The sequence below is a fragment of the Lacerta agilis genome, chromosome 2 (genome assembly GCF_009819535.1).
Source record: "Lacerta agilis isolate rLacAgi1 chromosome 2, rLacAgi1.pri, whole genome shotgun sequence".
NCBI classification, from domain to species: Eukaryota; Metazoa; Chordata; class Lepidosauria; order Squamata; family Lacertidae; genus Lacerta; species Lacerta agilis.
The window spans coordinates 120,190,619-120,204,990 of record NC_046313.1 but is presented as its reverse complement, the minus strand read 5'-3'; the positions used below and the strand labels follow the sequence as shown (position 1 = coordinate 120,204,990).

General features: G+C 46.8%; 1 protein-coding gene across 1 annotated transcript; it reads right to left on the bottom strand.

The window, feature by feature from the left end:
• Window positions 1-3,352: 3,352 nt before the first annotated feature.
• On the bottom strand, window positions 3,353-10,747 carry LOC117042610 (zinc finger protein 883-like). Its single transcript, XM_033142148.1, has 3 exons — window positions 10,714-10,747; window positions 10,109-10,306; window positions 3,353-4,837 (listed from the first exon to the last, which is right to left on the bottom strand). Exons 1-3 carry the CDS (start codon window positions 10,745-10,747, stop codon window positions 3,468-3,470), a joined length of 1,602 nt encoding a protein of 533 aa, XP_032998039.1. The 3' UTR covers window positions 3,353-3,467.
• Window positions 10,748-14,372: the final 3,625 nt, after the last annotated feature.

The following is a 14,372-nucleotide window of genomic DNA, read 5'->3' as shown; positions in this document are numbered from 1 at the left end:
CCTGTACAAAAGACACCTGTCGACAGAAGCAATCAATCCAGCAGATTCCAAAGTAGCCACCATGACCAAGACCAAAGAGCTGTCCAAGGATGTCAGGGACAAGATTGTAGACCTGCACAAGGCTGGACTGGGCCACAGGACTATTGCCAAGAAGCTGGGTGAGAAGGTGACAACAGTTGGTGCAATAATTCGCAAATGGAAGAAACACAAAGTAACTGCTAACCTCCCTCGGTCTGGGGCTCCATGCAAGATCTCATCTCGTGGAGTTGCAATGACCAGGAGAGCGGGGATGAAGCAGCCCAGAACAACATGGGGGCAATTTGTTAATGATCTCAGGGCAGCTGGGACCAGAGTCACCATGAAAACAGTTGGTAACACCCTACGCCATGAAGGACTGAGATCTTGCAGAGCCCGCAAAGTCCCCTTCCTCAAGACAGCACATGTACAGTCCCGTCTGCAGTTTGCCAATGCACATCTGAATGACCCAGAGGAGAACCGGGTGAAAGTGTTGTGGTCAGGTGAGACCAAAATCGAGCATCAACTCAACTCGCCATGTTTGGAGGAGGAACACCATCTGTACCATCAAACATGGAGGGGGACATATTATGCTTTGGGGGTGTTTTTCTGCTAAAGGGACAGGACACCTTCACCGCATTGAAGGGACGATGTGAGAGGAAAATTTCTCTGAGTTATATCAATCTACTGACAGAACTCACTCACACAATATGCCCCCCAAGAAGGTAAGAAACCCTGTGAGGAAAGCTTCTTATGAAAGCTCTGAAGGAGAGGAGAATAGGAATCCTCAAGGGGGAGAGCAGAGTTGGAAGAAGTTACTAATATGCCAACTGAGAGAGTGGAATCAAACCCCTCTATAGAATTTGAGAAGTGGAAGTGAGAACAAGAATATACATTGGAATCAGAAAGAATGGGAGCTGAAAGGGAAAGGGAAAGAATCAAAGCCGAGGCAGAAATGAAGAGAATTAAAGCGGATCAGGAGTGCCACTTGAGGGGAAAAGAAATGCAACTTCAGTTGGAGATGCGGAAACTAGAATTAGCGGCTGTGGAAAATCAAGACAATAACAATAGTCCTAATGGCCAAACTCAAGTGGATTTAAAGCGTTTTCCTGAGTCTAAGGAAAAGGATAGCCCAGAGGCATTTTTAATATCATTTGAGAGAGATTGTCAAGATTTTCAAGTGAGAGATGAAGACAAAATGATGATTTTGAGAGCCAAAATGGGTGGGGCTTTAGCTGAGATATATTCACAAATGACTGAGGAACAAGCCAAAAACTTTAGAGACGTTCAAACCGATAATATACACACGGTTTGGGATTTATATACACACGGTTTGAGAAATCTTTTTAGAAGGATCACTAAGGTGAGGGAGGAGACATACGCACAACTTGGAGCCTAAATCACAAATTACCTCACGAAATTGTAAGAGCAGGAGGGTGCAGACTCAGTACCTAAAATCAAAGAAGTGATTGCTTTGGAACAATTTTATGATACTATACAGGGCCAATAAAAGTACCTAATTAAAGAAAGGCACCCTAAAACTATTGAAGAAGCGGCAACAATAGCTGATCCAATAAACGAAATTAGGGACCATGGGTTTGATGGACCTACTTTTGGCGGGAAAGTGTGGGGGTCTTCCAGAAACAGATTTCACCACACAAAGAGCCACTCTTCTTCAGTGAGAGACAAAGGAGACAGATTATTGTCAAAAGGGCAAAATGAAAAGACAAACGCCGGGAGCACTGAGGAGAAAGGGCATAGAACTAATTATATAAGTCCCAAAGAGTTTAAGAGCTGGAAATGTGGGAAATTGGGCCACAAAAGTTTTAATTGTAAAAACGAGCACAATAAGTCTGTCAGCAAACATATTATATCAAGCCTGTAGAGCAGGAGGAGGAGTCTAGCTAAGTTGCCATGACAGCTGAAACTAACAATAGGCCGCAGCCTGAGGAGAAAGAGGCTAGAGGGGTACATTGCTACACTATAAAGCAAGATGATTTCCCTTTAAAAAAACTCTGGGGAATGTCGAAGGGAAGAGATATCTCGGGTTAAAGGACACCGGCTCACAAGTTATTAAAGTCCACCCAGAGATAATCTGTCCCACGACAATAATCCCAGGGAAAGTTTTAAAATTGAAGGGAATTTCAAGGCAACCAGAGATTTTTCCGAAGAGATACCCACTGCAGTGCTTATCGGATGGGATCTCTTAGAGCATGTACAAAGTGCTTTTGTAGTCACCAGAGCTGGGGGGGGTCAACAGTCATCTGATTTTGAAGGGAAGGATACAGTTGGGACTGAAGGCAGAGCCAGGGAATTGCAAAGGGAAAATTGGAGTGAGGAGGGAAAGGAAGCCCTTATGGTCCCTTTGACAAACATGCAGAAACCTAGCTTTGCTCAGGCACAGAAAGATGACGTTAATTTAGAGAATTGGTTTTAAGCGGCCAATTCTGCTGAGCCTTTAACTCCAGAAAGGCCTGAAAGATTTTGTTTACGCAAGGGACTTTTATATAGAGAAGTCCTTGCCACACCCTATAGAGAGGGGAAAGAAGTCCGTAGTCAATTAGTAGTCCCACATGTTTACAGAGAGAAAATCCTGCAACAGGCTCAAGTTGATGAGGTGGGCCCTTTTGTTGCAAGACTTTAATTTTACAATAAAGAGCGTGAAGGGGTCCCAGAACAGTGTTGCAGATGCCTTCTCACGAAGACCCGAAGACAAAGGTTAAAATGGACAGTTAAGAATTTTCTTGCAACTAACTAAAGGTTAATTGGTTCCACACATCTTCACTTTTTCCCTTGATAAATAAACAAGATCTCCTCTGGATAATCCCAACAAAATGGGACGATTTTCTATTTTACTGCTTCCGTCAATAATCAATAGTTAGTCCCTTTTTTCAATAGTCTTATGGGGATTTCCTTAAATTCATTGTTCCTCTATTTGTAGTGATTTCCCATGGAAGATGGAGCAACCTTGTTTCCTTCTGTTTCAGTGGATTCTAGTAAGAAGGAGATTCCTCTTAAAGATCAGGAAGAACTTTCTGATAGTAAGAGCTGACAGTGAAAAGGAACTCCCTTGGAACGGGGTGAACTCTCCTTCATTGGAGGTTTTTAGGAAGAAGTTGGATAACCATCTGTCATGGATGCTTTAAATGAGAGTTCTGGATGGGGTTGGAATAGATTCTCAATCTACAGTTCTATTACTCACCCTGCTGTGAATTCTTAAACTGACTTTTTGACAAGTGAACTTTTATCCACATTCCATGCACTGATATGCTTTCAACCTTGTAGAAGAAGAAGAAGAAGAAGAAGAAGAAGAAGAAGAAGAAGAAGAGTTTGGATTTGATATCCCGCTTTTCACTACCCGAAGAAGTCTCAAAGCGGCTAACATTCTCATGAATTATTTGGTGGGCCATGAGAGTGGCACTCTGACTGAACCTTTTCCCACATTCCAAACACTAAGAGGTATTCTGTCTTGTATGAATTATTTGATGGGAAGTCAGAATGTGGCTGCGACTAAAGCTCTTCCCGCATTCAAAGCACTGATAGGGTTTCTCCCCTGTATGAATTCTTTGATGGGAAGTGAGACGGGCGCTTTGACTGAAGCTCTTCCCACATTCAAAGCAATGATAGGGTTTCTCCCCTGTATGAATTCTTTGATGGGAAGTGAGACTGGCGCTTTCACTGAAGCTCTTCCCACATTCAAGGCAATGATAGGGTTTCTCCCCTGTATGAATTCTTCGATGGGAAGTGAGACTGGAGCTTTCACTGAAGCTCTTTCCACATTCAAAGCACTGATAGGGTTTCTCCCCTGTATGAATTCTTTGATGGGAAGTGAGATGGTCGCTTCGACGGAAGTTCCTCCCACATTCGAAGCACTGATAGGGTTTCTCCCCTGTATGAATTCTTTGATGGGAAGTGAGACTGGTGCTATGACTGAAGTTCTTCCCACATTCGAAGCACTGATAGGGTTTCTCCCCTGTATGAATTCTTTGATGGGAAGTGAGACTGGCGCTTTGACTGAAGCTTTTCCCACATTCAAAGCAATGATAGGGTTTCTCCCCTATATGAATTCTTTGATGGGAAGTGAGACTGGTGCTATGACTGAAGCTCTTCCCACATTCAAAGCAATGATAGGGTTTCTCCCCTGTATGAATTCTTCGATGGGAAGTGAGACTGGCGCTTTCACTGAAGCTCTTCCCACATTCCAAGCACAGATGGGGTTTCTCCCCAGTATGAATTCTTTGATGGGAAGTGAGATGGGTGCATTGACTGAAGCTCTTCCCACATTCGAAGCACTGATAGGGTTTCTCCCCTGTATGAATTCTTCGATGGGAAGTGAATTGGCCGTATCGACTGAAGTTCTTCCCACATTCGATGCACTGATAGGGTTTCTCCCCCGTATGAATTCTTTGATGGGAAGTGAGATTGGAACTTCGACTGAAGCTCTTCCCACATTCAAAGCACTGATAGGGTTTCTCCCCTGTATGAATTCTTTGATGGGAAGTTAGACTATCCTTCCGAATGAAGCTCTTTCCACACTGCAAGCATGGATATGGTTTCTCCCCTGTATGAACTCTTCGATGGTAAGTGAGATTATGGGAGCGATTGAAGCTCTTCCCACATTCTCTGCACTGATACAATTTCTCCCTCTCTGCTCTTTCGTGTGATGTGAGGCTATCCCTCTGAATGAAGCTCGTTCTTTGATGGGAGGTAGACTGGGAGCTCTGACCAATATTCACTCCACATTCTGAATATTTATATGAATTCTCTGCTATGAGGATTCTGTTGTGCTGTCCCTTGTTTTTCCCTTCCAATTCATCACCATCTGCAATGAAGAGAGAAGATAATTAGAACCTCAGGAAGAAATGGAGCTCCAGATTATTGAACAAAATTAATGAATGCTTGTGATAGAGGAAGAACCGGAAAATGTTAGATATGAGACCTTACTATAGTTTTCACTGCCTTTGTATGTGTCAGAGACATTCCCTTTCTGACAGACAGAGAGGTATCCAAAGGGGAGGGGAAGAACCAGAGAGCAGCAGAAACCCGATTCCTTCACACACTGAAATTGAGATAAACGTATTTCACTCAGGAATGCAATCTGGCAGTAACAGAGAGCTGAGAGAACAGGATGTAACAGAAGAGGGGTAAGGGATTGTAGGACCAGAATCTCCAAAAAGCCAGAGTTTTATTCATAGAATCATAGAATCATAGAGTTGGAAGAGACCACAAGGGCCATCCAGTCCAACCCCCTGCCAAGCAGGAAACAGCATCAAAGCATTCCTGACAGATGGCTGTCAAGCCTCCGCTTAAAGACCTCCAAAGAAGGAGACTCCACCACACAACTTGGCAGCAAATTCCACTGTCAAACAGCTCTTACTGTCAGGAAGTTCTTCCTAATGTTTAGGTGGAATCTTTCTTGTAGTTTGAATCCATTGCCCCTTGTCCGCTTTTCTGGAACAGCAGAAAACAACCTTTCACCCTCCTCTATATGACATCCTTTTATATATTTGAACAAGGCTATGCGCTGGATTATGGAGAAAGCTAGAGAGTTCCAGAAAAACATCTACTTCTGCTTCATTGACTACGCAAAAGCATTTGACTGTGTCGACCACAGCAAACTATGGCAAGTTCTTAAAGAAATGGGAGTGCCGGATCACCTCATTTGTCTCCTGAGAAATCTCTATGTGGGACAAGAAGCTACAGTTAGAACTGGATATGGAACAACTGATTGGTTCAAAATTGGGAAAGGAGTACGACAAGGCTGTATATTGTCTCCCTGCTTATTTAACTTATATGCAGAATTCATCATGCGAAAGGCTGGACTGGATGAATCCCAAACCGGAATTAAGATTGCCGGAAAAAATATCAACAACCTCAGATATGCTGATGATACTACCTTGATGGCAGAAAGTGAGGAGGAATTAAAGAACCTTTTAATGAGGGTGAAAGAGGAGAGTGCAAAATATGGTCTGAAGCTCAACATCAAAAAAACTAAGATCATGGCCACTGGTCCCATCACCTCCTGGCAAATAGAAGGGGAAGAAATGGAGGCAGTGAGAGATTTCACTTTCTTGGGTTCCATGATCACTGCAGATGGTGACAGCAGTCACGAAATTAGAAGACGCCTGCTTCTTGGGAGAAAAGCAATGACAAACCTAGACAGCATCTTAAAAAGCAAAGACATCATCTTGCCAACAAAGGTCCATATAGTTAAAGCTATGGTTTTCCCAGTAGTAATGTACGGAAGTGAGAGCTGGACCATAAAGAAGGCTGATCGCCGAAGAATTGATGCTTTTGAATTATGGTGCTGGAGGAGACTCTTGAGAGTCCCATGGACTGCAAGAAGATCAAACCTAACCATCTTCAAAGAAATCAGCCCTGAGTGCTCACTGGAAGGACAGATCCTGAAGTTGAGGCTCCAGTACTTTGGCCACCTCATGAGAAGAGAAGACTCCCTGGAAAAGACCCTGATGTTGGGAAAGATGGAGGGCACAAGGAGAAGGGGACGACAGAGGATGAGATGGTTGGACAGTGTTCTCGAAGCGACTGGCATGAGTTTGGCCAAACTGCGAGAGGCAGTGAAGGATAGGCGTGCCTGGCGTGCTCTGGTCCATGGGGTCACGAAGAGTCGGACACGACTGAACGACAACAAATCATATCACCCCTTAACCTTCTCTTCTCCAGGCTAAACATACCCAGCTCCCTAAGCCGTTCCTCATAAGGCATTGTTTCCAGGCCTTTGACCATTTTGGTTGCCCTCCTCTGGACACGTTCCAACTTGTCAGTATCCTTCTTGAACTGTGGTGCCCAGAACTGGACACAGTCTTTCAGGTAAGGTCTGAGCAGAGCAGAATATAGTGGTACTATTACTTCCCTTGATCTAGATGCTATACTCCTATTGATGCAGCCCAGAATTGCATTGGCTTTTTTAGCTGCTGCATCACACTGTTGACTCATGTCAAGTTTATGGTCTACTAAGACTCCTAGATCCTTTTCACATGTACTGCTCTCAAGCTGGGTGTCACCCATCCTGTATTTGTGCCTTTCATTTTTTTGCCCAAGTGTAGTACTTTACATTTTTCCCTGTTAAAATTCATCTTGTTTGCTTTGGCCCAGTTCTCTAATCTGTTAAGGTCATTATGAAGTGTGATCCTGTCCTCTGGGGTATTAGCCACCCCTCCCAATTTGGTGTCATCTGCAAACTTGATCAGGATGCTCTCCAGCCCATCATCCAAGTCATTGATAAAGATGTTGAATAAGACTGGGCCCAAGACAGAACCCTGTGGCACCCCACTAGTCACTTCTCTCCAGGACGAAGAGGAGCCGTTAATGAGTACTCTTTGGGTTCAGCCAGTCAGCCAGTTACAAATCCACTGAATGGTAGCATTGTCTAACCCACATTTTACCAGCTTCTTTACAAGAATATCATGGGGCACCTTGTCAAAGGCCTTGCTGAAATCAAGATAGGCTACATCCACAGCACTCCATTCATCTACCAGGCTTGTAATTCTGTGAAAAGATGAGATCAGATGGTCTGACGTGACTTATTTTTCAGAAACCCATGCTGACTTTTTGTGATCACAGTGTTCCTTTCTAGGTGCTCACAGACCGTTTGCTTAATGATCTGCTCTAGAATCTTTCCTGGTATTGATGTCAGGCTGACTGGGCGATAATTGTTTGGGTCTTCTCTTTCCCCCCTTTTGAAAATAGGGACAACATTTGCCCTCTTCCAGTCAGCTGGGACTTCGCCTGTTCTCCAGGAATTCTCAAAGATTACTGCCAGTGGTTCTGAAATCACCTCTGCCAGTTCTTTTAATACTCTTGGATGTAGTTCATCTGGCCCTGGAGACTTGAATACATCTAAACTAGCCAAGTATTATTGTATTACCTCCTTACTTATTCTGGGCTGTGTTTCCCCTGCTGAATCATCTGCTCCATATTCTTCAGGTTGGGCATTGTTTTCTTTCTTGGAGAAGACTGAGGCAAAGAAGGCATTGAGGAGTTCTGCCCTTTCTCTGTCTCCTGTTCGCATTTCACCATCTTACTGTTTCATTGTTCTTCCTTTTGCTACGGACATACCCATAAAAGCCCTTTTTGTTGCTTTTAACCTCTCTAGCAAGCCTGAGTTCATTCTGTGCTTTAGCTTTTCTGACTTTGTCTCTACATGTGCTGGCTATTTGTTTGAATTCCTCTGGTGATTTCCCCCTTTTTCCATCTTTTGTACATATCCCTTTTAAATCTTAAATCAGTTAAAAGTTCTTTAGATAGCCACCCTGGCTTCTTTAGGCACCTTCCATGTTTTCGTCTCATTGGTACTGCTTGAAGTTGTGCTTTTAATATCTCCCTTTTAACAAACTCCCATCCATCATGAACTCCCTTCCCTTTTAGTATTACTGACCATGAGATCACACCCAGCATTTCCCTAAATTTTCTGAAGTCGGCTTTCTTAAAGTCTAGAATTTGAGTCTTAGTATGCTTGGTTGCTCCTTTCCGCTGTATAATAAACTCCAGAAGAGCATGATCACTCCCACCTAATGATCTTGCCACTTCTACCCCACTAACCAGATCATCACTATTGGTTAGGACCAGATCTAAAATGGCTGATCCTCTTGTTGTTTCTCCCACTTTCTGGACAATGAAATTGTCTGCAAGGCCAGTGAGGAATCTGTTAGACCTTGTGCTCTTGCCTGAGTTTGACATTCAACAAATATCAGGGTAGTTGAAATCCCCCATTACTACTATCTCACTTCCTTTTGAATGCTTGGTCATCTGTTCCAGGAAAGCATCATCTGTGTCCTCAGTTTGGCTTGGGGATCTGTAGTAAACTCCCACAATGAGATCACTGTTATTTTTCTCTCCCTTAATTTTGACCCAGATACTCTCAGTTTGGCTTTGAAGTTTTAAATCCTGGATCTCTTCACAGGTATACACATCCCTGACATATAACGCCACTCCTCCTCCTTTCCTGTTTGGTCTATTTCTCTGAAATAGATTGTATCCCTTTATTACTACATTCCAATCATGAGACTCATCCCCCTAGGTTTCAGTGGGGTGCCTATTATGTCGTATTTAGGTTGGTGTACCAATAGCTCAAGTTCATCTTGTTTATTTCCCATGCTCTGTGCATTAGTATACAGACATTGAAGACCACTGATCATTCCCCCAAGTCTCTTATTTAAGGATATTTTCCTTGAAAAATCATTTAGCAGAATGTCATTAAAAATCATTTAGCAGAAAAAAGTCATTTAGCAGAAAAGCACGTGACAGTGAAAAGGAGGTGGAGACCTTCATGTTTCCGCTGGAAAAAGAAGCTAGATCCAGCAACTGACTCAGAGAGTGAGGAATACGTTAATGGAGCTTGGGCTGCTGAGTTCCGTAATAAATCTGAAGTAGTAAAACTGACGGAGATTACGTCTTGTGCGGGAGAGGAAGCACATGAAGGGGGGCCTCAGAAGATGATGTCAGGGTCTGGGTAGGTTCATATGGGAAGAGGCAGTCGGTCCTTGAGGTATTTTCGTTCTGAGCCATTTAAGACTTTATAGGTCAAAACCAGCACGTTGAATTGGGTCCAGAAACTAATTGGTAGCCAGTGCAGTTGGACCAGGATCGGTGTGACCAGGACCAGGATCAAACCAACCGAAGTCGTTAGGCTATCCCTGTCCAGATAGTTGCATAGCTGGACCACCAGTTGAACGATCCAGGAGTACCCCAGGCTACAAACCTGCTCTTTCATAGGAGGTGTAACCCCATCAAGGGCAGGTGACCTCCCAGTCATCTGGTCTAGGGAACCACCCACTAACAAGGCCTCAGTCTTATCTGGATTGAGCTTCAGTTTGTTGGCTCTCATCCAGTCTATTACCAAGGCAGGACACTGGTCCAGCACTTCCACTGCCTCACCTGCAGATGTCAAGGAGAAAGAGAGCTGAGTTTCACCAGCATATTGCTGACAATGACTGCCAATACATTGCGGTGGCCGGGGCGCTGTGCTGTATTCCTAGCTCACATTGCCTGCAGATGACAAAAGGTTCTCTCCTCCTCCATCTCCATCCCTGCCTCCCCCCACCCCCACCCCCAAGATAAGCAAGCCCAATACCTCTCCGGCTCCATCCATCCTTGTCCCCATCTTCACTCTCCTGGAACTCCCCAGATCTCTCGGAGGTCCCTGGGACAGAATGCTCAGAGGTTGTGGGGTCAACCATCCATCTTCCCCCTTCCATCCTCACTAGCTTTGCAGGATCCATCTCTTTCATCCTTCCTGGGGTGTTGAGGAGCCAAAACAAGCTGCAGGGTCCTGGGAGAGAGGAAGAAGCAAAGGGAGCCTCAGAGGCCCTGCAGGGATTCTCCTGCCTTAGATATTCTCCTGCCCCTGGAGAAGCACAAATGGGGCTATGTGCTTTCATGTACATGCACACTTCTTCAGCATGATGGTCTGCCTTGAATTGGGGACTTTTTTGGGAGTGTTGCTGTATGTGGAAGCAGAAGAGCTAGTGAGGCCACATTTTTGAACAATCTTGAGACTAATACACCACTCCTCCTTAGATATTCCCTGGGCTTATACACCATCTTCGCAAGTCTCCAGTCTCTTTTTTTATACAAATATTTTATTGAGTATCCTTTCTTATAACAAATTGCAAAAAAATGACTGCCCAGGAGGACTCCCCTGCTTGAGTGTCTGAGGGCCCCGTTCCTGCCACTCACCACCTGGCCCAGGGCGGGGCCCGACAGGCCGCATAAGGACGGTTGCCACTGCTGCCCTGGAGAACTCAGAACTCAAACAGCGCAGAGTTCTGTTTAGAATGTTTTTAAAATTTCCTTTTTACCTTTTTTAATTAGTTTAGTCGTTGTTTGAGGACTATCCCTGCCTCCAGGTCTGGTCTTGACCGGACGGATACTGAAATCAGCAAGGGATTCCCACATGACCTGAAGGTGCTGCTGTGCAATGCCAGGTCAATGGTTCAGAAGACCACTGCCATCCATGACTTGATTGTGGATGCAGGACTTGACCTGGCATGTATGACAGAGACTTGCTTGGATGAAGCGGATGGGCCTGTTCTTGCCGCTGCTTGTCCACCAGGTTTGTGGGCAGGGAGGGGGGAGGAGGTGTCAGGAGACGCATCCTTTCAGGTAAAAGTCAACTTATTCCCCTAACTTTGAGGATGTCAAGGCATTAGACACAGAAGTCCATGCACAGCTTTTCTTCAGCTCTGTTTGCTAAAATGCAGTCGCTCCACTTCAGGCCGATGTTCCGCTTTCTAGAAATGGAGGCCAAATGCTTCCCTGGGTTTCTGCTCCTACCCGGAGTTGAGTCCCCATTCAACGGATTCTGGCTTGGCAGAGAGGACAAGGGAGGACCCTGTGCTGCCTGACTTGCAGGTCTCCCACCACCAGGGACCCCCATGCAGCCTCCCTGCACCCTTGGGACCCCCTTCTCCCCATTGCACCCTCAGGGGAAAGAGAGAGGAGACTCACCAAGGAAGCTTTTGCAAAGGAGAGAGAAGAAAGCAGCCTCCTCTCAGCCTGCAGGAAGGGATGGGGGAGGGAGGGAATTTAGCCATGGAGGACCTTGCCCCCCCCCCGCCTTCACTTCCTGTCCTCTCTAGGAAACCAGCTCTGCTCCTTTTTGTTGGGAGATTTGTTCCCAGTGTGCAGTCATGGGGTTGTTATTGTTTATCACATGACTGGGTACGTGTTTTGATTCCACAGGAATGGTAAGGGACGGAAGACAGGATGTTTGTCTTGTTGTTGTTGTTGTTCAATCGTTCAGTCGTGTCCGACTCTTCGTGACCCCATGGACCAGAGCACGCCAGGCACGCCTATCCTTCACTGCCTCCCGCAGTTTGGCCAAACTCATGTTAGTAGCTTCGAGAACACTGTCCAACCATCTCATCCTCTGTCGTCCCCTTCTCCTTGTGCCCTCCATCTTTCCCAACATCAGGGTCTTTTCCAGGGAGTCTTCTCTTCTCATGAGGTGGCCAAAGTACTGGAGCCTCAACTTCAGGATACTCAGGGCTGATTTCTTTGAGAATGGATAGGTTTGATCTTCTTGCAGTCCATGGGACTCTCCTCCAGCACCATAATTCAAAAGCATCAATGTTTGTCTTACAGTGTTCCTAAAGTGGAACGGTTATTCCTTTGTTTTATCTCAGCTGCCCGATGCTAGAGGGAGAGGGAGCCATGCTGAAGTGCTCCGACTGTGTATATATGTAATAAAGTAGATTAGCCAACATGCTGGTTGCTGTGGTCTGTTACGCTATAGAAATTGGAGTCCTTGGTAATATCCAGAAGTCAAAAATAGAAAATCCAAGAACTCTGGCCAGGCGGGAGATCAGTTTTTAAGTCTTCAAACAGTTTTATTATTAAGGTATTGAAACAAATTCCAGTTGAAATAAATTTCAGGACAAGGCCCTGTTTCGATATTTCTTCGTCAGCTGGAATATTAAGAAATCCTATGTTAGAAACTGATCTCCCGCCTGGCCAGAGTTCTTGGATTTTATATTGCTGACTTGTTGTCCGTTACGCAACTGCGCAAACCTCTGCGGATGCCTAAGAGTGGATCGATGTCTCCTGGCATCAGTCACTGTGATGTTCAGTCTGAAGGAATGCTTAAGAAGCTCCCGAAACGATCGCCCAGGAAGGAGGGAACGTGCCAGTCGTGCATGTGTCTCTGCCAAGGTTCTACTTGTGAGTAGAACAAGGTCAGCTTCCTTACTCAGGGCTTGCTCACACTCACATCATGCGCACTCCGTCCCAGGCCGAAACTGCACAGGGCTCTGGGTGCAAGGAGAAAGGAGAAAGGAGAAAGGCTTGGGTGAGGAGCGCAGGGTCCTCCTGGGCTCCGTCTCCACAAAGTGGATCGGGGTGTTTCGCCTCCCCTGACTTCTCTCTGGCGGCTCCTCCATCAGAATGGGGTTTGTTGGATGCTGCTTTCTCCCTGACCCCAATACACCTCCCCAAGGGGGCAAGCAGTGTCTGGACCCAAATGGGGAGAAGAGTTGCAGACCTCCCAGAAACTTGTCCCCCTCCCTGGCTTGGCAGAGAGGAAGGGGGCAGGACCCTCTGCTCCCTGACTTGGGGGGTCACCGCATGCTTCTCCCTGCTGCAACGCACCCCATGGGGGGTGAGAGAGGAGATTCCCAGGAGGGGCCACCACCCAGGAAGCTCTGGCACAGGGACTGGGGAGGGATGGTCTTTTTCTCTGCAGGACGCCCCCCCCCCAACAACGAGGACATGGGGGGAAGAGAGCGGCAGGCAGATTGGGGAGGGAGGTTTCTGCAGAGGTTGGGCTGAGATTCCTGCCTGGCAGGGGGGGGGTGGACTAGATGACCCTCGGGCTCCCTTCCTGACGCTCCCATGCTCTTCTTCAAGTGAGGGATTCCCTGCTTCTTGGGGGGATCAAGGGGGTCTCCCAAATGAGGCATCTTGGGGGGGGGCATTTACACGCGGCTCCTCCCGGGCTCCTGCCTTGGAGGAGGAGGAGAGAGCGGTGCTCCGGTTGTGCTCGGCTTGCCAAGGGTTAAAAGGAACAGAGCTGGATTTCTAGAGAGGACAGGAAGTGGAGGCGTGGGGGGGGGCAAGGTCCTCCCGCCTAGCAAAGGCCCCTCCCTCGCCAGTCCCGCCATTGGTCTCCCTCCGTCTCTCTTGCAAGAGCTGCCTGGGGGTGAGTCTGGTCTCCCTCTCCCTCCGGGTGCAATGGGGAGAAGGGGGTCCCAGGGCTGCAGGGGAGGGTGCCGGGGGGGGGGGGCTGGTCAGATCATGCGGGGGGGGAATCGGGGTGCAAACATTCCCCGCCCCCCTTCGCTGCCAAGCCAGGGAGGGGGCCAGGTCTCTGCCCCGCTCTTCTTGCTTGGCATCCGGGCGCCGCTTGCCCCGTTGGGGAATGTTACGGAAATTATGGGGGGGGGGGTCACCTAAGCAAAGTCTCCTCCTGAGTAAACTCATTTGGGGTATGGAGTGATGCCCTTAAGGGGACCCATCTCTCTGCCATGATCCAGTAGGCGAGAGACCACGTGCACAGGGAAATGCCTCAGCAGGTAATCTCTAGGGGCTTCAGGCTAATATCCCTCAACCAGAATCCCATTGATAAGTGCTCAAGGTATCCTTGCCAATTTTTGTTGTTCTTCAGTCGTTCAGTCGTGTCCGACTCTTCGTGACCCCATGGACCAGAGCACGCCAGGCACGCCTATCCTTCACTGCCTCCCGCAGGTTGGCCAAACTCATGTTAGTAGCTTCGAGAACACTGTCCAACCATCTCATCCTCTGCCGTCCCCTTCTCCTTGTGCCCTCCATCTTCCCCAACATCAGGGTCTTTTCCAGGGAGTCTTCTCTTCTCATGAGGTGGCCAAAGTACTGGAGCCTCA

Bases quoted from the DNA above. Each gene is read 5' to 3' on its own strand.
- LOC117042610 (XM_033142148.1), bottom strand. From the start codon at position 10,747: ATGCGGCCTGTCGGGCCCCGCCCTGGGCCAGGTG. The intron at 10,307-10,713 runs GTGAGTGGCAGG...CCTCTCTCCCAG, and splicing joins GCCCCGCCCTGGGCCAGGTG to GACCCTGCAGCTTGTTTTGG. The intron at 4,838-10,108 runs GTATTGGGCTTG...TCTTCATTGCAG, and splicing joins GGATGGATGGAGCCGGAGAG to ATGGTGATGAATTGGAAGGG.